Source organism: Schistocerca serialis, chromosome 11 (genome assembly GCF_023864345.2).
Source record: "Schistocerca serialis cubense isolate TAMUIC-IGC-003099 chromosome 11, iqSchSeri2.2, whole genome shotgun sequence".
Lineage (NCBI taxonomy): Eukaryota > Metazoa > Arthropoda > Insecta > Orthoptera > Acrididae > Schistocerca > Schistocerca serialis.
The window spans coordinates 102,915,950-102,936,756 of record NC_064648.1 but is presented as its reverse complement, the minus strand read 5'-3'; the positions used below and the strand labels follow the sequence as shown (position 1 = coordinate 102,936,756).

General features: G+C 42.9%; 1 protein-coding gene across 1 annotated transcript in view; it reads left to right on the top strand.

Moving 5' to 3' along the window:
* LOC126427276 (pleckstrin homology domain-containing family M member 2) overlaps positions 1-20,807 on the top strand; it is a 271,933-nt gene that overhangs the window by 214,189 nt on the left and 36,937 nt on the right. The window contains exons 16-17 of the mRNA XM_050089544.1: positions 3,428-3,652; positions 16,047-16,166. Coding sequence (XP_049945501.1) covers positions 3,428-3,652; positions 16,047-16,166 — 345 coding nt within the window. The remainder of the gene's footprint in view (positions 1-3,427; positions 3,653-16,046; positions 16,167-20,807) is intronic.

The window sequence follows — 20,807 nt, the reverse complement described above, 5'->3', positions numbered from 1 at the left end:
GATGATGGTCGAAGGAGAGAGGATATAAAATGTAGACTGGCAATGGCAAGGAAAACGTTTCTGAATCAGAGAAATTTGTTAACATTGAGTATACATTTGAGCATCAGGAAGTCTTTTCTGAATGAATTTGTATGGAGTGTAGCCATGTATGGAAGTGAAGCATGGACGATAAATAGTTTAGACAAGAAGAGAATGGAAGCTTTCGAAATGTGGTGCTACAGAAGAATGCTGAAGATTAGATGGGTAGATCATATAATAATGAGGAGGTATTGAATAGAATTGGGGAGAAGAGGAATTTGTGGCACAACTCAACTAGAAGAAGGGATCGGTTGGTAGGACATGTTCTGAGGCATCAAGGGATCACCAGTTTAGTATTGGAGAGTAGCGTGGAGGGTAAAATTGTAGAAGGAGACCAAGAGATGAATACACCAAGCAGATTCAGTAGGATGTAGGTTGCAGTAGGTACTGGGAGATGTAGGAGCTTGAGAGGATAGGGTAGCATGGAGAGCTGCATCAAACCAGACTCTGGTCTGAAGAACATAACAACAATGCCCAGGCTCTGCCAGCTAGTTGTGAGAGATACCAATTGCTGTGACGGGGCACAGAGTCCGGCAGCGTGACAGGGTAGCACTGCAAGTAGCCAAAACGGGGATTGTTGGGGCCACGATAGCCCTTTTGAGTGTCTGTAAATGGACCTTGATGTATTCTCCCACTGGCACTGAATTTCAGACACGACACGACCGGTGCCTGGCAGTCACAGATGACATGCCGACCTAGAGACTGCCACCATATGAATCGAACATTGAACATCGAGCATCTGGCTGTCCACTGCGAAGCAGTCTCGCGGAACTCTGACACCGGGACTTTCATATTTACTGGCTTCTTATAGTGTTAGTACTGTCAGACAGCTGTGCTAAAAACAGTGATCCTTTGCTGGATGTTGTAACATTCAGTGAACTTGTTAAGTTATGGACAGCTAATATAAACTGTTCATACACTACTCACAAGCAGACCACAGATTGTTATTGTGTCAGCAATTTGTTGTTGTGACTGCTTCTGGTGACTGAATTGCTTTATTGTTCATTGTCTACCTAAGGGTGAGTTCTTGCATACTGAATGCTTGTGTGGATGTCACCAGTATATGCAGGGTGATACAGGATAATGAGAATGCAACTTCCTGGCAGATTAAAACTGTGTGCCGGACCGAGACTCCCCCAGGCTGTGGCTAAGCCATGTCTCCGCAATATCCTTTCTTTCAGGAGTGCTAGTTCTGCATGGTTTGCAGGATAGCTTCCATTAAGTTTGGAAGGTAGGAGATGAGGTACTGGCAGAAGTAAAGCTGTGAGGACGGAGCATGAGTCGTGCTTGGATAGCTCAGTTGATAGAGCACTGCCCGCAAAAGGCAAAGGTCCCGAGTTTTAGTCTCGGTCCGGCACACAGTTTTAATCTGCCAGGAAGTTTTATTGTTCCTTGTCTACCTGAGGGTGAGTTCTTGCATAATGAATGCTTGTCTGGACAGTCCACCGGTATGTACAGGGTGACACAGAATAACGGGAATGTTTGAAATGAGTGGTGGCAGCAACGGACAGGTGGCAGCACTGCATGTTCGTGACAGTTAGCAATTAAATAGTCCACCATTTCAGTAATTGTCATCAGTGGAACGGACAACAGCATGCGTTGGCCATAAAAATGTTTTATTAAAACAATGGTAGTTTGGTAGCAGCGGAAAGGGTGTTTCGACATTTTTATAATTTAGGACGTCATGATGCCATTGTGTCAAAACAGGCGATAAAATGTTGGATTAATAACTTTGAAGAGACTGGATCTGCCCTCAAGAAGAAACCAACAGGATGATCAAGAAGTGTGCGTTCTCCAGCGAACACTGAGTCTGTCTTACGGAGCCCACGGTGTTCAATTCGTGAGCGAGCAGCAGTGGTTGGAATGTCTCGGGAGAGTGTTCGCAGAATTCTTCATCTCAATTTAAAATTTCATCCACACAAACCGCACATGGTGTAACAATTGAAGGGCGATGATTACCAGTTACGATTAGGATTCTGTCAACAAATGGTAACAAAAATAAACAATGGCATTGGATTTATAAACAAGTTTTGGATGTCAGATGAGGCACATTTTCCCCTCACAGGCTACGTGAATTAACAGAACTACCATTACTGGGCAAACACAAATCCTAAAGACGTTCGTGAGCACTCCTTACACGCTAGTAAAGTGGCAGTATGGTGTGGTATTTCGTCGCACGGTATTATCGGACTGTATTTTTTTGCAAATGAGCACGTAAACACAATAACTGCAATGCCGATCGTTATGTGGTGATGTTACGAACTTTCCTTACACCTGCATTGAACAACTTTCCAAACATTGAAGAAGCCTGGTTTCAACAGGACAGAGCAACATCACATACTGCACGGCAATCAATGACATATGTGCGAGAATTGTTTGGCAATTGTGTGATCTCACAATTCGATAACATTCCCTGGCCCCCTAGATTGCCAGATTTATCCATTTGTGATTTTTTCTTGTGGGGCTACCTCAAGAGCAAAGTGTACACAACTAGACCAAGATTCCTGGATGAGTTAAAACAGAGAATTCAGGATGTAATTCACAGTATCCCAGTTGAGATGTTGCAGCAGTTGATGGGGAATCTCAACAGCGGATTTCACGAATGTATTCGTACAGGATGACACCATCTAAAGGACGTAATTTTAAAAAAATGACAAATGCCATCTATGTTATGTAAATGGCAAAGTTGTAAGGCTTCAATTACTATGAATGCAATTTCTTTCCTTCATCACGTCTAGTTTTGTTGGATTGTGGAAATGTTCCCATTTTTCTGTGTCACCCTGTAATACTCATTGGCACTGTAGGTTGGTTCCTCCCATCACCTAGATAACATGTCTCTCTTATTTTATGTCATAACTAATGTGTGATATGTCCTACATGACCCATTTTAAATGTTGTGTATTTCAGAGCCTCTGGCTTGAAGATAGTATCATAAACCCAAACTGGTCACTGTAATCAAAAATAAATTATTCATTGTTTAAACTGTAATAGATTGTTGGCTACAAACTACATCTATGAATAACTGTACTGTGGTGTGGTTAATATTCCTGTATTGGTTCAGCAGGTGCCTGTGAGATATACGTGTATGAACCCCGTGCATACCTCTACTTTCTTCAATAACATATTGTCAATTCGTGCAAAATGAGTTAATAGCTTCAACAAAACCATCATTTACTGTTTTCATTGCTGCTGCTTCTTTGCTTGGGTCAACAATAATACTTGTACTACCTTTTCAATAAAAAACAAAAAATATAAATCTGCCTCCCGATTAAAAAATATAATGAAACGATGGCAGCAATGTATACCTCTATCGGAGCCACAGCACACTGAACTGGTGTTGCGACTGCAGCTGTACGAGGTGGAGCGGGCGGAGACGGTGCCGTGCTCGGTGGTGCTGACGCCGACGTCGGTGCTGACGTGCCGCGAGCACTGGTGGCCGCGCTGGGTGGGCGTCGGCAGCCCCGGGGGCGGCGCGGAGGGGCGGCACGGGAGGGCGGAGACCCTCGCCCGGGCGCCGCTCGCCGACATCACGTCCGTCACGGTCGCCACTGACAGCGACAGCTGGTGCATCCTGGTGAGTCTGGAGTGCTCTGGGGTAGCTGTGGTACTTTTAAAAAAAGGCTGTTCAGTTTGTTACAAAAGCCTTTATTTAGCAGTCCGACAGTAGTTAAGCGGGATTTTCGTAACTTGGTAAGCTGATCCACACGTCACGTGTGTCTCGGTAATTTGCACCGTAATTTGGCACGCTAAATCGAATTGGAGTGTGCCACGAGATGCTGCATCTCTTCACAGATCAAACTATTGCAGAGCAGAACGTGACATCATGAAACAGATGTAGTGTTTAGTGTAGCTACTGCTTGCAGTGTGAGGTTGCTGTTAGATATGTATGAAAGAAGTTTAACTTGTACGTCTCACATTTTTGTTCTTGACTCGGCCCTCAAAGCTGCAATTACTACTTTAAATTATAAAACAATACTATTTCTTCTACACTGCATTTTAGTAATGAACTTTCCTTGCCTGTCGTAAGTTAACATGTGATATATTTTCCTATCTTTCAAATCCGTCAGCAACTGCACTCCAGTGTTATGCTAATGTCTCAAGTTACAAGACTTTTCATTCTGAAAAGTTCTTGTAGCTCCATTTGCATTATTGGTAAACTAGAATAGGAGTCTACACATCTCCCAGGCAGAATGTCAATTAACAGAATACTTACTTCCGCATACGAGCAGTTATTTCCTCTCATCAAGTCGCCACAGCCTCCGTGCTGTGCTGAAGATGCATGTTGTCCCTCAATGTGACTTTACATGTGAACAACAACAACAACAACAACAACAACAACAACAAAAAGCCAACACACAATATCTTAATATTTATGTTGGACACTCGTGTCTCAACAGTTCATAGGCGAAGTAACATTGTTAAACTGTTCGCTTTGATCCTGTGCCCATTACACATGTTGTACAAATGGAGATGATATTTTAATTACTGATGACGCCTTTTGGCATAATTGTTTTATTATTCTCCAGTGCATGATGTAATTTTAGAAGTTTTACTTCTGATGAAGGTATATTTATATGTACCGAAACCTTGGTCAAGAATTTCAATAAAAAAAATTCTATCCTGCAACTGTTTTTGGCTGCCATCCTTTATTGTGAAGAATTTTAACAGTTGCTGCTGCAGCCATGTTTAAAATCTTGAAAGATGTTTTAAAATAGTATTTTTTTATATATAAATTAGTTTTGTTGCAATTATCTTTCAGTGTTAAGAAGGTGTACGGATATGACTCAATTCTGTAGAGTGTTTGTATCATTACAGGTGTCATGTTTATTGTAGTGACAAATGGTGGTGAGTTGTAAATAGACTTTTGTATTTACAGATGTAGGTATCATCTTTAAAAAAAATAAGGACGCAGTGGTAGTACAAATTAAATATTTAGTTAGCAAGAGGAAATAAACTGCAGATAAGTTATAAATCTAAAGAGGCAGCAGCTTATTTCAGAGTGAAAGCTGTCTTTATAATATAATTGGTTAATGATAGCTGGCATAAGCGGTATTAGCATTAAGCGGTACTGTTATACTTCTTTAACAAAGTATGCCCATACAGTTTCTGCAAGTTGCTTGCATTTGGTTAATCATATCTTGCCTCATTCTGCACCCCACCAGCTAAATATGATAAATGAATTAACCAGTAAGTAAACAAATGAATCAACAGAAGGTAATAAAAAGCTTCCGTGTTCTACCATCTACATTAGCTTCTGTGATACGAAAAATTTCCACAGGCTAATGTGATGAGCCGCTACAAAACATTTGATTGGATTATTTTAAACCACCTTCCCCATTTATTTATTAGGGTTCTGTACCTCAGTCGGTAAAAATGGAACCCTGGTAGTATCAGTTTATTGTCCATCTGTCGGTCAATCTGTTTGTCTGTGTGTCCAATTGTTAAAGCCCTTTTTTCTCATGTACGGGCAGACATATCAAGCTGACACTTATCACACATACTGAGGTCCGTAGTCCCTTGTCGATGTAAAACATTGAAGCTTCCATTGATGTTACGTATTTTGATACTTGCAAACTCGCTCACTGAAGCCTATATGGTTCCTCTCGTTCACGTGTATCGTGAAATTTGGCAAGAAGCAAGGTTTCACAGTACAAGCAAAGGAAAATATCTGAAAATTGTTAATTTGTAATTATAATGCATGAAAAAATATTTCTTTTGTCGTTTGTTATCTGACGTGGAACTGAAATTAAAACAATCAGTAGTTGTGCATTCAAGCTGACTGGGTTGCCGTGGTAAAAGTCAAACATTAGGGGCAAGGAATGTCTTTATTGTTCTTATGATGCATTTTGGAATTATCCATCATTAGATATCCAAGAACAGTTTCTGCACTTAGATATAGCAATTCGAGTTATATGTGAAAAATTCCAAAACTACACACATCAAAAACGTTTGAATCACCCCAACTCCCAGAAGCCCTGAAGATAGATGTTGACTGTGGATATTGTATCACAGAGGTATCACTAAACCTGCCCATAGATGTAAACAACCGTGCGTGAGCAGCGCCTATTAGACGGAGGGGGTCCGACAGCCGATCAGTTCCAGCCATCCCACCAGGAAGGAAGAACACGGCTCATGTTGTCTGTAGCTCAATGATACCTAGACGGTCAACACTGCAGTTCGATCATGTCTGCATTGTTACTTTGTGCCAGGAAGGGCTCTCAACAAGGGAAGCGTCCAGGTGTCTCAGAGTGAACCAAAGTGATGTTGTTCGGACAGGGAGGAGACAGAGAGAGACAGGAACTGTCGATGACATGCCTCGCTCAGGCTGCCCAAAGGCTACTACTGTAGTGGAAGACCGCTACCTGTGGATTATGGCTTGTAGGGACCCTGACATCAATGCCACCATGTTGAATAATGCATTTTGTGCAGCCACAGGACATTGTGTTAGGACTCCAAATTGTACACAATAGGCTGCATGACATTCTCCTTCACTCCTGATGTCCGTGGCGAGGTCCGTCTTTGCAACCACGACACCGTGCAGCGCGGTACAGATGGGCCCAACAACATGCCGAATGGACCGCTCAGGATTGGCAACACGTTCTCTTCACCGATGAGTGTCGCGTATGCCTTCAACCAGACAATCGTCTGAGACATGTTTGGAGGCCACCCGCTCAGGCTGAACACCTTGGACACACTGTACAGCGAGTGCAGCAAGGTGGAGGTTCCCAGCTTTTTTGGGGTGGCATTATGTGGGACCGACGCACGCTGTTGGTTGTCACGGAAGGCACCGTTATGGCTGTACAATACACGAATGCCATCCTCCGACCGACAGTGGAACTGTATCGGCATCGTATTGGCGAGGCATTCGTCTTCGTGGACGAAAATTCGTGCCCCATCCTGCACATCTTGTGAATGACTTCCTTCAGGATAACGACATTGCTCGACTATAGTGGCCAGCATGTTCTCCAGACACGAACCCTATCAAACCTGCCTGGGATGGATTGAAAAGGGCTGTTAATGGATGGCGTGACCCACCAAACAATCTGAGGGATCTATGCCGAATCGCCAATGAGGAGTGGGACAATCTGGACCGACAGTGCCTTGATGAACTTGTGGAATACATACACGAATGCCATCCTCCAACCGACAGTGGAACCGTATCGGCAGCATATTGGCGAGGTGTTCGTCTTCGTGGACGAAAATTCTTGCCCCCTCGTGCACATCTTGTGAACGACTTCCTTCAGGATAATGACATCGCTCGACTAGAGTGGCCAACAAGTTCTCCAGACATGAACCCTATCATACCTGCCTGGGATAGATTGAAAAGGGCTGTGGATAGTATGCTATGACAAATACAGGCATGCATCAATGCAAGAGGACGTGCTACTGGGTATCGGGAGTACCAGTGTGTACACAGTCTGGAACACCACCTCTCTAGGTCTCGCTGTATGGTGGTACAACATGCAATGTGTGGTTTTCGTGAGCAATAAAAAGGGCGGAAATGTTGTTTATGTTGATCTCTATTCCAGTTTCCTGTGCAGGTTCCGGAACTCTCGAAACCGAGGTGATGCAAAACTTTTTTTGATGTGTGCAGTAATCACTCCTGGGTATCTAATGGATAAATTCTGAAACAGGGGATACGGGCATACGATCATTCCTGGCCTGGTGTTTGACTTTCAGCATTGTGACCCAGTCAGCCTGTTCGGAGAACTGCTGGTTATTATAATAATAGTCTCATGCCTCTTGCACGAATTTGTTACATTTAAGTTATTGAAGTTAAAACGCTCTTGAAAATCTTGGAATCTCTGGGACCAATGGGTTGAGCCATTTTGTTTTGGCTTATCTAGTGTGGTGCTACGGTTCTATAGAGCACTCTGTAGGCTTATACTTCCAAATAAAATTAGTTAGATTACGTTTTGGCCAGTATAAGTGTCAATAACAGGCAAAAATGGTAGAGATTCTTGATTCCCAGAAGGATGAACTGTCTATACATATAATTAAATTTGTAAAAAACCCTCAGTGCACGAATCTTACTCACATCTGGCCAATTTTTTTTAAAAGTAGCAGTATTTCCTCTCTTTTTTATTCTGTTCTCTCTCTCTCTCTCTCTCTCTCTCTCTCTCTCTCTCTGTGTGTGTGTGTGTGTGTGTGTGTGTGTGTGTGTGTGTGTGTGTGTGTGTGTGTCCAACCTCTTTGTCTCAGTCCATCTTCACTTCACACTTTCACCTTCTACACACATAAAAAAAGTTTTGCATCACCCCGGTTCCGAGAGATCTGTAACCTGTACAGAAAATTGGAATAGAGATCAACATAAAAGTCATTTCCGCCCTTTTTATTGCTCATGAAAACCACACATTGCATGTTGTACATACAGTGAGACCTTCAGAGGTGGTGATCCAGATTGCTGTACACATCCCTACCTCTGATACCCAGTACCACATGCTCTTGCATTGATCCATGCCTGTATTCATTGTAGCATACTATCCACAAGTTCATCAAGGACGTCTGCTGTGCAGCGAGCTACCTTAATTTGAGTATTAACTGTATTTTTCTTACTTGTCACTTCTTCTTCCGTGTGTTTTTGCTTTTAGGAAGCTTTAATTGTCGAGTGCTATTAATAGTGTTCCATAGATTTCATGTTTGTTTTGAATACAGTCAGAGAGAGTCCCTTTAGTCAACCATAGTGCCAGTAGTGCTAGTGTTTGTTTTCAATACAGTCCAGAGACAGGTAGTGCTATTTTCATTGTTTTCTACAAGAAGTGGCTAGCAATCACAGTTTAGTCAATAATCAGCTGCCTTTAGAGAATTAACAGTCTAGTTAAAAGTTGATTAACTATCTTCAGTAAATTGATTCCTTAGGATGGATAGGATGTGTGACTGCTGTGTACAGACGCAGGAGGAGCTGGCCACTGTTCGCGAACAGCTGAACGTGTTAATGGCCGCGGTCAGCCGTCTTCAGGCTGCTGCCTCGGAGTGTAGCGGCAGTGGGGAGTCTGGTGCGTCGCATGGTACACCCCAGGTGTTACATGCTTCACCCACTGTCCCTGCTGTCGAGACATCATCGCGGGCACCGGGCGCGGTTGGGCCACCCTCTCCCCGAGGGGAGTGGCGGGTTCAGCAGCGTTCGCGGCGCACGAGGCGGAGGGTAAATGTGGAGGCTGGCCGTGTGGCATCGCCCGCTCTGCCTGTGAGTGGACATGTGGCTGCTCCTTCAGCAAGGTCCGAGCAGGCACGTGGGGGGAGGGGTTTATTAGTTATTGGGAGCTCCAACATTAGGCGGGCGATGGAGCCCCTTAGGGAAATAGCGGAAAGGTCGGGGAAGAAGGCCAGTGTCACTCTGTCTGCTTGCCGGGGGGTCTCAACCGAGATGTGGAGGAGGCCCTGCCGGCGGCGATAGAGAGCACTGGGTGCACCCGACTGCAAATTGTTGCTCATGTCGGCACCAGTGACTCCTGCCGTCGGGGTTCAGAGGTCATCCTCAGTTCGTACAGGCGGTTGGCGGAATTGGTGAAGGTGGAAAGCCTCGCTCGCGGGGTGGAATCAGAGCTAACTATTTGTAGTATCGTTCCCAGAACCGATCGCGGTCCTCTGGTTTGGAGCCGAGTGGAAGGCTTAAACCAGAGGCTCAGACGATTCTGCGGAGATCTGGGGTGCAAATTTCTCGACCTCCGCTATCGGGTGGAGAAATGTAGGGTCCCCCTGAATAGGTCAGGCATGCACTACACACCGGAAGCGGCTACAAGGGTAGGGGAGTACGTGTGGAGTGCACATGGGGTTTTTTTTAGGTTAGAGAATTCCCTCCCTAGGCCCGACAAGATGCCTCCTGAGACGCGGCAAGGTAGGAGTAGGCAAAATGCAACAGGGAATAACAATATTAATGTGCTAATAGTAAACTGCAGGAGCGTCTATAGAAAGGTCCCAGAACTGCTCTCATTAATAAACGGTCACAACACCCATATAGTACTAGGGACAGAAAGCTGGGTGAAACCAGACGTAAACAGTAATGAAATCCTAAACTCAGATTGGAATGTATACCGCAGAGACAGGCTGAACAGTGAAGGGGGAGCCGTGTTTATAGCGATAAGAAGTGCAATAGTATCGAAGGAAATTGACGGAGATCCGAAATGTGAAATGATTTGGGTGAAGGTCACGGTTAAAGCAGGCTCAGACGTGGTAATTGGATGTCTCTATAGGCCCCCTGGCTCAGCAGCTGTTGTGGCTGAGCGCCTGAAGGATAATTTGGAAAATATTTCGAGTAGGTTTCCCCACCATGTTATAGTTCTGGGTGGAGATTTTAATTTGCCGGATATAGACTGGGAGACTCAGACGTTCATAACGGGTGGAAGGGACAAAGAATGCAGTGAAATTTTTTTAAGTGCTTTATCTGAAAACTATCTTGAGCAGTTAAACAGAGAACCGACTCATGGCGATAACATATTAGACCTTCTGGTGACAAACAGACCCGAACTATTTGAAACAGTTAACGCAGAACAGGGAATCAGCGATCATAAAGCGGTTACGGCATCGATGATTTCTGCTGTAAATAGAAATATTAAAAAAGGTAGGAAGATTTTTCTGTTTAGCAAAAGTGACAAAAAGCAGATTACAGAGTACCTGACGGGCCAACACAAAAGTTTTGTCTCAAGTACAGATAGTGTTGAGGATCAGTGGACAAAGTTCAAAACCATCGTACAATATGCGTCAGATGAGTATGTGCCAAGCAAGATCGTAAGAGATGGAAAAGAGCCACCGTGGTACAACAACCGAGTTAGAAAACTGCTGCGGAAGCAAAGGGAGTTTCACAGCAAACATAAACATAGCCAAAGCAATGCAGACAAACAAAAATTACGCGAAGCGAAATGTAGTGTGAGGAGGGCTATGCGAGAGGCGTTCAATGAATTCGAAAGTAAAGTTCTATGTACTGACTTGGCAGAAAATCCTAAGAAATTTTGGTCTTATGTCAAAGTGGTAGGTGGATCAAAACAAAATGTCCAGACACTCTGTGACCAAAATGGTACTGAAACAGAGGATGACAGACTACAGGCCGAAATACTAAATGTCTTTTTCCAAAGCTGTTTCACAGAGGAAGACTGCACTGTAGTTCCTTCTCTAGATTGTCGCACAGATGACAAAATGGTAGATATCGAAATAGACGACAGAGGGATAGAGAAACAATTAAAATCGCTCAAAAGAGGAAAGGCCGCTGGACCTGATGGGATACAGGTTCGATTTTACACAGAGTACGCGAAGGAACTTGCCCCCCTTCTTGCAGCGGTGTACCGTAGGTCTCTAGAAGAGCGTAGTGTTCCAAAGGATTGGAAAAGGGCACAGGTTATCGCCGTTTTCAAGAAGGGACGTCGAACAGATGTGCAGAACTATAGACCTATATCTCTAACGTCGATCAGTTGTAGAATTTTGGAACATGTATTATGTTCGAGTATAATGACTTTTCTGGAGACTAGAAATCTACTCTGTAGGAGTCAGCATGGGTTTCGAAAAAGACGGTCGTGTGAAACCCAGCTCGCGCTATTCGTCCACGAGACTCAGAGGGCCATAGACACGGGTTCACAGGTAGATGCCGTGTTTCTTGACTTCTGCAAGGCGTTGGATACAGTTCCCCACAGTCGTTTAATGAACAAAGTAAGAGCATATGTATATCAGACCAATTGTGTGATTGGATTGAGGAGTTCCTAGATAACAGAACGCAGCATGTAATTCTCAATGGAGAGAAGTCTTCCGAAGTAAGAGTGATTTCAGGCGTGCCGCAGGGGAGTGTCATAGGACCGTTGCTATTCACAATATACATAAATGACTTGGTGGATGACATCGGAAGTTCACTGAGGCTTTTTGCAGATGATGCTGTGGAGTATCGAGAGGTTGTAATGATGGAATATTGTACTCAAATGCAGGAGGGTCTGCAGCGAATTGACGCATGGTGCAGGGAATGGCAATTGAATCTCAATGTAGACAAGTGTAATGTGCTGTGAATACATAGAAAGATAGATCCCTTATCATTTAGCTACAAAATAGCAGGTCAGCAACTGGAAGCAGTTAATTCCATAAATTATCTGGGAGTACGCATTAGGAGTGATTTAAAATGGAATGATCATATAAAGTTGATCGTCGGTAAAGCAGATCCCAGACAGAGATTCATTGGAAGAATCCTAAGGAAATGCAATCCGAAAACAAAGGAAGTAGGTTACAGTACGCTTGTTCGCCCACTGCTTGAATACTGCTCAGTAGTGTGGGATCCGTACCAGACAGGGTTGATAGAAGAGATAGAGAAGATCCAAGGGAGAGCAGCGCGTTTCGTTACAGGATCATTTAGTAATCGCAAAAGCGTTACGGAGATGATAGATAAACTCCAGTGGAAGACTCTGCAGGAGAGACGCTCAGTAGCTCGGTACGGGCTTTTGTTAAAGTTTCGAGAACATACCTTCACCGAAGAGTCGAGCAGTATATTGCTCCCTCCTACGTATATCTCGCGAAGAGACCATGAGGATAAAATCAGAGAGATTAGAGCCCACACAGAGGCATACCGACAATCCTTCTTTCCACGAACAATACGAGACTGGAATAGAAGGGAGAACCGATAGGTACTCAAGGTACCCTCCGCAACACACCGTCAGGTGGCTTGCAGAGTATGGATGTAGATGTAGATGTAGAAGGCACTGTTGGTCCAGATTGTCCCACTCCTCAATGGCGATTCAGCATAGGTCCCTCAGAGTGGTTGGTGGGTCACGTCGTCCATAAGCAGCCCTTTTCAATCTATCACAGGCATGTTCAGTAAGGATCATGTGTGGAGAACACGCTGGCCACTCTAGTCCAGCGATGTCGTTATCCTGAAGGAGGTCACGATGGGGGCGCAAATTGTTGTCAATGAAGATGAATGCCTTGCCAACATGTTGCCAATATGAATGCCTTGCCAACATGTTGCCAATATGGTTGCACTATTGGTCGGATGGCGTTCACATATCGTACAGCCATTACGGTGCCTTCCGTGACCAACAGAAGCATCCGTCAGCCCACCCCAAAACAACATGGAACCAAAACATCATAACACGACATCCTGTGGCTCTACGAAAAAGATTATTCGACATGGTGGTGTTGCTGTCAGGGTTCCTCCGAGCCGTAATCCATAGGTAGCAGTCATCCACTGCAGTAGTAGCCCTTGGGCAGCCTGAACGAGGCATGTCATTTACAGTTCCTGTCTTTCTCTATCTTCTCCATGACTGAACAACATCGCTTTGATTCACTCTTGAGACACCTGGACACTTCGCTTGTTGAGTGCCCTTCCTGGCACAAAGTAACAATGCGAACATGATCAAACTGTAGTATTGGCCATCCAGGCACGGTTGAACTACAGACAACACGAACTGTGTACCTCCTTCCTGGTGGAATGATGGGAACTGATTGGCTGTCAGACCCCATCTGTCTAATAGGTGCTTTGCTCATGCACGGTTGTTTGCATCTATGGGCGGGTTTAGTGACATCTCTGAACAGTCAAAGGGACTGTGTCTGTGATACAATATCCACAGTCAACATCTATTTTCAAGAGTTCTGGGAACCAGGGTGATGCAAAAATTTTTTTGATGTGTGTATCATTTATGGACTGAATCTGGCACAGTTCTAACCGAACCAATGTACAGGGTGATTCAAAAAGAATACCACAACTTTAAAAATGTGTATTTAATGAAAGAAACATAATATAACCTTCTGTTATACATCATTACAAAGAGTATTTAAAAAGGTTTTTTTTCACTCAAAAACAAGTTAAGAGATGTTCAATATGGCCTCCTCCAGACACACGAGCAATATCAACCTGATACTCCAACTCGTTCCACACTCTCTGTAGCATATCAGGCGTAACAGTTTGGATAGCTGCTGTTATTTCTCGTTTCAAATCATCAATGGTGGCTGGGAGAGGTGGCCAAAACACCATATCCTTAACATACCCCCATAAGAAAAAATCGCAGGGGGTAAGATCAGGGCTTCTTGGAGGCCAGTGATGAAGTGCTCTGTCACGGGCCGATCCATCGCCTCGGGTAGTTGACGTTCAGACGATAAGGTTTCATAACTAACCTTTTTCGTAGGACTCTCCAAACAGTTGATTGTGGAATTTGCAGCTCTCTGCTAGCTCTGCGAGTCGATTTTCCTGAGCTGCGAACAAATGCTTGCTGGATGCGTGCTACATTTTCATCACTCGTTCTCGGCCGTCCAGAACTTTTCCCTTTGGACAAACACCCATTCTCTGTAAACTGTTTATACCAACGTTTAATGCACCACCTATCCAGGAGGTTTAACACCATACTTCATTCGAAATGCACGCTGAACAACTGTCGTCGATTCACTTCTGCCGTACTCAATAACACAAAAAGCTTTCTGTTGAGTGGTCGCCATCTTAGCATCAACTGACGCTGACGCCTTGTCAACAGCGCCTAAAGCGAACAAATGTACAACTAAATGAAACTTTATAGCTCCCTTAATTCACCGACAGATAGTGCTTAGCTCTGCCTTTTGTCGGTGCAGAGTTTTAAATTCCTAAAGTTGTGGTATTCTTTTTGAATCACCCTGTATTATCTGCTTTCTGTGATTCCTGCCCTTTCACTTCTGTTTTCCCTCTTCCCTACAACACATGGGTCCCCTCAATCTGAGGTCTGAGTAACATGCTCAGACACATTCCTTTAGAAACTAGATGTTTCAGAAGGTGGGAATGGTTTTTTTTTTTTTTTTTTTTTGCATTCAGTGCATGTATTGGCAATACTAAAAAAATATTTCTCTTAACAATGTGAGGTCAGGCTGATAAGTTCATGACTTTGATGAGAGATCATACCCAAATTACAAGTTTCTTATTTGCATTGAAGTCATATATCTATTCTGTGTAAGATTAGAGCATTGTAGAGAGCATCTAAATGCAGTAATTGTGTGTGATTTAATGAAAATGGAGAAAAATGAATGCATTAACCAGTTGTCGGAATCTGTGTGTAAATCTGTTAAGGTGGAAAAAATAAAGAACATTTTTGTCTACCATTATGCATGTTGCAGTTGTTTAAATTCTGTATTCTTTATATTGTTTCTACTTTACTATCACACTAGTATATTGTTTTGTGGCAAAATAAATGCAACCTTGCAAAATTTTGGTTTGTTGCTTTAATTTTGGTCACCAGTGTAGACCCATTACATTCAACACAAAACAAAAGCACAATCCTACAAATAGATTTCCCTCAATGAACTAATCCTTAAAAAAACTATTTTGTCAGTGCCAAGGCTCATGGTGACAGTCTTTTGCAATTCTCAAGGTGTGATATTTATAGACTGCTATTTTGCCCAACTTCTATTTTGATACATGACATCTGCAACTGTCACTGCTGGTAATATTGATATCAAGCACAGTTCTACAGTGAATTTATAACTACTTTAACTACCTTGCAAAGGGTAAATGGAACATTCTCATATTGTGCTGCATCAGGATCAATTCCACAAAAATATATTAAAAAAAAAAAACTCCAGTTGATAGAAGCTAAGGGTTCTCTTTCACCAGGACAGTCGGCACAACTACACATCTGTTTTTCCATGGCAAAATTTATGGAATTAAGCTACGAGCTGATACCTATCCACCCTACTCTCCACATTTATCTTGGAGTGACTTCTGCATCCTCACATACCTCAAACATTGACTCGGTCAGAAGAAATTTGGGCCAGTGAAAACATAGTGCTTGAACAAATTTTCTATTTTACATACCTTGAAAAATAGTATTTCTTGTAAGGATTAAAAAATGAATAAAAGATGATAAAGGTACTGAGCTGAAAGGAGAGAATGTCGAGAAAGTAAAGTTTTTGTTTAGTAACATTATTTTGTATACAGAAATCACAGACTTATCAGTCTACTCTCATAAGTAATGGCTATTCACTCTACCTCCTGGTAACTTCATTTTACTACGCTGACGGTACGTGTGGCCCTGTTGCAGGAGTTCTCGTGCCGCGAGGTGCACGCCACGAGCGGAGACTGGGTGCTGTACTTCGCGTCGCCACGCGAGATGATCGCCTTCAGGGAGGCCCTGCGCGCACTGTGGCCCTCTGTTTCAAAGGTCGGTTGGCTGCTCATCTGTGCTGGCAGTTCTCATATCTTTTGCCACCTCTGAATGGCAATTTTGAGTGTGCAGTCTTTGGTTACTTTTCAACATAATCACCAAAAACATTGAGACATTTATTGTACCTGTGGCCAGGCTTTGCAATACCCTCTTCAAAAAATGTTGCCGCCAATAATGTCAAAGTTTTTTGTAGCCTAAATGTTTAGTAATTCTAGAGTGTATGTGGCCAAGATAGACACGAAGGCCATGCCTACTACAGTAGTACAAGTTTATATGCCAACTAGCTCTGCAGATGACGAAGAAATTGAAGAAATGTATGATGAAATAAAAGAAATTATTCAGATAGTGAAGGGAGACGAAAATTTAATAGTCATGGGTGATTGGAATTCGGTAGTAGGAAAAGAGAGAGAAGGAAACGTTGTAGGTGAATATGGATTGGGGCTAAGAAATGAAAGAGGAAGCCGCCTGGTAGAATTTTGCACAGAGCACAACTTAATCATAGCTAACACTTCGTTCAAGAATCATAAAAGAAGGTTGTATACTTGGAAGAAGCCTGGAGAGACTAGAAGGTATCAGATATATTATATAATGGTAAGAAAGAGATTTAGGAACCAGGTTTTAAATTGTAAGACATTTCCAGGGGCAGATGTGGACTCTGACCACAATCTGTTGGTTATGAACTGTAGATTAAAACTGAAGAAACTGTAAAAAAGTGGAAATTTAAGGAGATGACCTGGATAAACTGACTAAACCAGAGGTTGTACAGAGTTTCAGGGAGAGCATAAGGGAACAAATGACAGGAATGGGGGAAACAAATACAGTAGAAGAAGAATGGGTAGCTTAGAGAGATGAAATAGTGAAGGCAGCAGAGGATCAAGTAGGTAAAAAGACGGGGGCTGGTAGAAATCCTTGGGTAACAGAAGAAATATTGACTTTAATTGATGAAAGGAGAACATATAAAAATGCAATAAATAAAGCAGGCAAAAAGGAATACAAACGTCTCAAAAATGAGATCGACAGGAAGTGCAAAATGGCTAAGCAGGGATGGCTAGACGACAAATGTAAGGATGTAGAGGCTTATCTCACTAGGGGTAAGATAGATACTGCCTACAGGAAAATTAAAGAGACCTTTGGAGAAAAGAGAACCACTTGTATGAATATCAAGAGCTCAGATGGAAACCCAGTTCTAAGCAAAGAAGGGAAAGCAGTAAGGTGGAGTATATAGAGTAAGGAAGGAGTATATAGCGGGTCTATACAAGGGCGATGTACTTGAGGACAATATTATGGAAATGAAAGAGGATGTAGATGAAGATGAAATGGGAGATACGATAATGCGTGAAGAGTTTTATAGAGCACTGAAAGACCTAAGTCAAAACAAGGCCCCGGGAGTAGACAACATTCCATTAGAACTACTGACAGCCTTGGGAGAGCCAGTCCTGACAAAACTCTACCGTCTGGTGAGCAAGATGTATGAGACAAGCGAAATACCCTCAGACTTCAAGAAGAATATAATAATTCCAATCCCAAAGAAAGCAGGTGCTGACAGATGTGAAAATATTACCGAACAATCACTTAAATAAGTCACAGATGCAAAATACTGACGTGAATTCTTTACAGGCGAATGGAAAAACTGGTAGAAGCAGACCTCGAGGAAGATCAGTTTGGATTCCGTAGAAATATTGCAACACTTGAGGCAATACTGACCCTACGACTTATCTTAGAAGCTAGATTAAGGAAAGGCAAACCTATGTTTCTAGCATTTGTAGACTTAGAGAAAGCTTTTGACAATGTTGACTGGAATACTCTCTTTCAAATTCTGAAGGTGGCTTGGTAAAATACAGGGAGCAAAAGGCTATTTACAATTTGTACAGAAACCAGATGGTAGTTATAAGAGTCGAGGGACACGAAAGGGAAGCAGTGCTTGGGAATGGAGTGAGACAGGGTTGTAGCCTATCCCTGATGTTATTCAATCTGTATATTGAGCAAGCAGTGAAGGAAACAAAATAAATATTCAGAGTAGGTATTAAAATCCACAGAGAAGAAATAAAAACTTTGAGGCTCACCGAGGACATTGTAATTCTGTCAGAGACAGCAAAGGACTTAAAATAGCAGTTGAACGGAATGGATAGTGTCTTGAAAGGAGGATATAAGATGAACATCAACAAAAACAAAACGAGGATAATGAAAGTATTTGTATGGAGTGTAGCCATGTTTGGAAGTGAAACATGGACGATAAGTAGTTTGGACAAGAAGAGAATAGAAGCTTTTGAAATGTGGTGTTACAGAAGAATGCTGAAGATTAGATGGGTAGATCACATAACTAATGAGGAGGTATTAAATAGAATTGGGGAGAAGAGAAATTTTTGGTGCAACTTGACTAGAAGAAGGGATTGGTTGGTAGGACATGTTGTGAGGCATGAAGGGATCACCAATTTAGTATTGGAGGGCAGCGTGGAGGGTAAAAATCATAGAGGGAGACCAAGATCGGATACACTAAGCAGATACAGAAGGATGTAGGTTGCAGTAAGTACTGGGAGATGAAGCAGCTTGTACAGGATAGAGTAGCATGGAGAACTGCATCAAACCAGTCTCAGGACTGAAGACCACAACAACAACATGTCAGATCTTGAAACTTCTGGAATTTCCATAGACAAAGCAGTTACGGTGAACCTATGATTTTTCTCTAACCATTCTGTCAACTCGTTCGACAAGGTCAGCTGTAACGACAGACTTGCGTCCTTGGCCACCTTCATTGTGCACATCATTTTGGCCATTTTTAAACTTTTGGCACCATTCACACACAACACCATCAGTCGTGAAGTTATCACAATACACTCAGCTCATTCTCCAATGAATTTCTGCTGCACTATTCCCTTCTGCTTGCAGAAACCGAATTACACTTCGTAATTCACACTTGATGGGAGCAACAATGACGGCAGCCATGTTTATGTGGCTGTAGGCATTGCAGACTGATGTCTTGAGGTCGGCAATGGCGGAGTGTGTAGCGCAAGAGTTGCGCAGTAGCCTACAGTGCATGTGCGCATGTCCACTTTCTGCCTTTGCGTAGCTTCTATACAAAGTGATCGGAGGTGTAAAAAAAATACGGCCCACATAGTTTTGAATGAAGTTATGCTGCTTGAGGGTGTTAAAATATTTTGTATTCCAATTGCAGTTTTCAGTTTTGACAAATGGTTGTTGTCAAGTGTTCTTAAAGCAGTTGGTCTTCAAACAAAATACACTGTAGTTAGAAAATTAGCAAATATTTAAAAATAAAAATTTGAAGTTACTTATGTTGGTTGATGGGACCCACTCAGCAACATAAGGTATCACAAGCTGGAATATAGTTCCCAGCAGTGTACGAGGTGCTACCCAAAATATCCGAGAATTTCACTGCAAAATTTGGAAAACTATACTTACGTCCTAGTTTCCTCTGCCACCTTCAAAGTAGTCATATCAGGCTTATATGCAATGACCCCAGTGTTGTTCCCATTTTTTGAAGCACCCCTGGAAGTATACAGGATGAAGGGTGTTCGGGATGTGTTGTGATTCCTGTGAGGTGTTCTTAGTCGAGTCAAAATGTCACCCTTTCGACACAATTTTCATCTTCAGGGACAGGTAGAAGTAGGACAGTGCTAGGCCTGGCAAGTAGGGAGGGTGGGGAGCGTTGCTGTGTTGTTTTGGCCATCAGTTCCTTCACACTGAGCGAGGCGTGCACGGGTGCTTTGTCACGGTGCACCGATCGACCTTTCTTTTTCCGTAACTCTGGCCATTTGTGCCAAACATTATTCCTTAGTCACCTCAAAGGCACAGAGTAAAGTTGTCCGCTGATAGGCTGACCGAATGGAACAAAATCATTATGCACTACTCCCCAAATGTCAAAAAATACGATCGGCACTGACTTCACGTCACTGCGATCTTGTCGACCTCGGACCCGAGACTCGTGACCTGTTATGACTCTAGATAAGGATTTTGCATACTCTCGAACTCTTTATTGCAGCTCAGTGCACGTCCGAATCCCGAGGTTTTGTCGGTCGAATCTGAGAAGGTGAGTGACAGACTCTGCTGCAATTCATCTTACATTCAGTTCCTCATCTAGAATTTGTTGATACGTACCGTACGATAGCCCGAGTCTTACCACGAATTGTCTGCCTTTAGTCTTCGCGAATCAGCTCGTGCATTATGTGATTGTTTCTGGTATCGTGCACGTCGACTGTCGAGCAAATGTCTGCCACAAATTCTTAGTTTTTTTCAAAGTGCTCAAAACTCTCAAGTTTTCTAGCTCGACAGTGTACTCTCATCGAATCCCTTTGCCAGCACGCGTGTGTTTCAGCTGCAGTGTTCTTCAACTCGAAACAGCATTTGATGCGAATCCATTGCTCCTTCATGTTATCCATTTCACAATTCACAGTAGCACTGAAACACACCCTGACAAGAGCTTTTACCACCGGTGAATACACACTCTTTGACAACATTGGCGCACTGCCGTAGAATGTGATGGAGACTGTGTAGAAAAATAGGATACGGACAACAAAAGTGGATGTATATTGTCACCAAATTCTGACTCTTAACAATAAATATGTTATTGAACGAGCCTCATAGTTTTTGTGATGTTTAATTTTGAAATCGGGACCTCTCTCA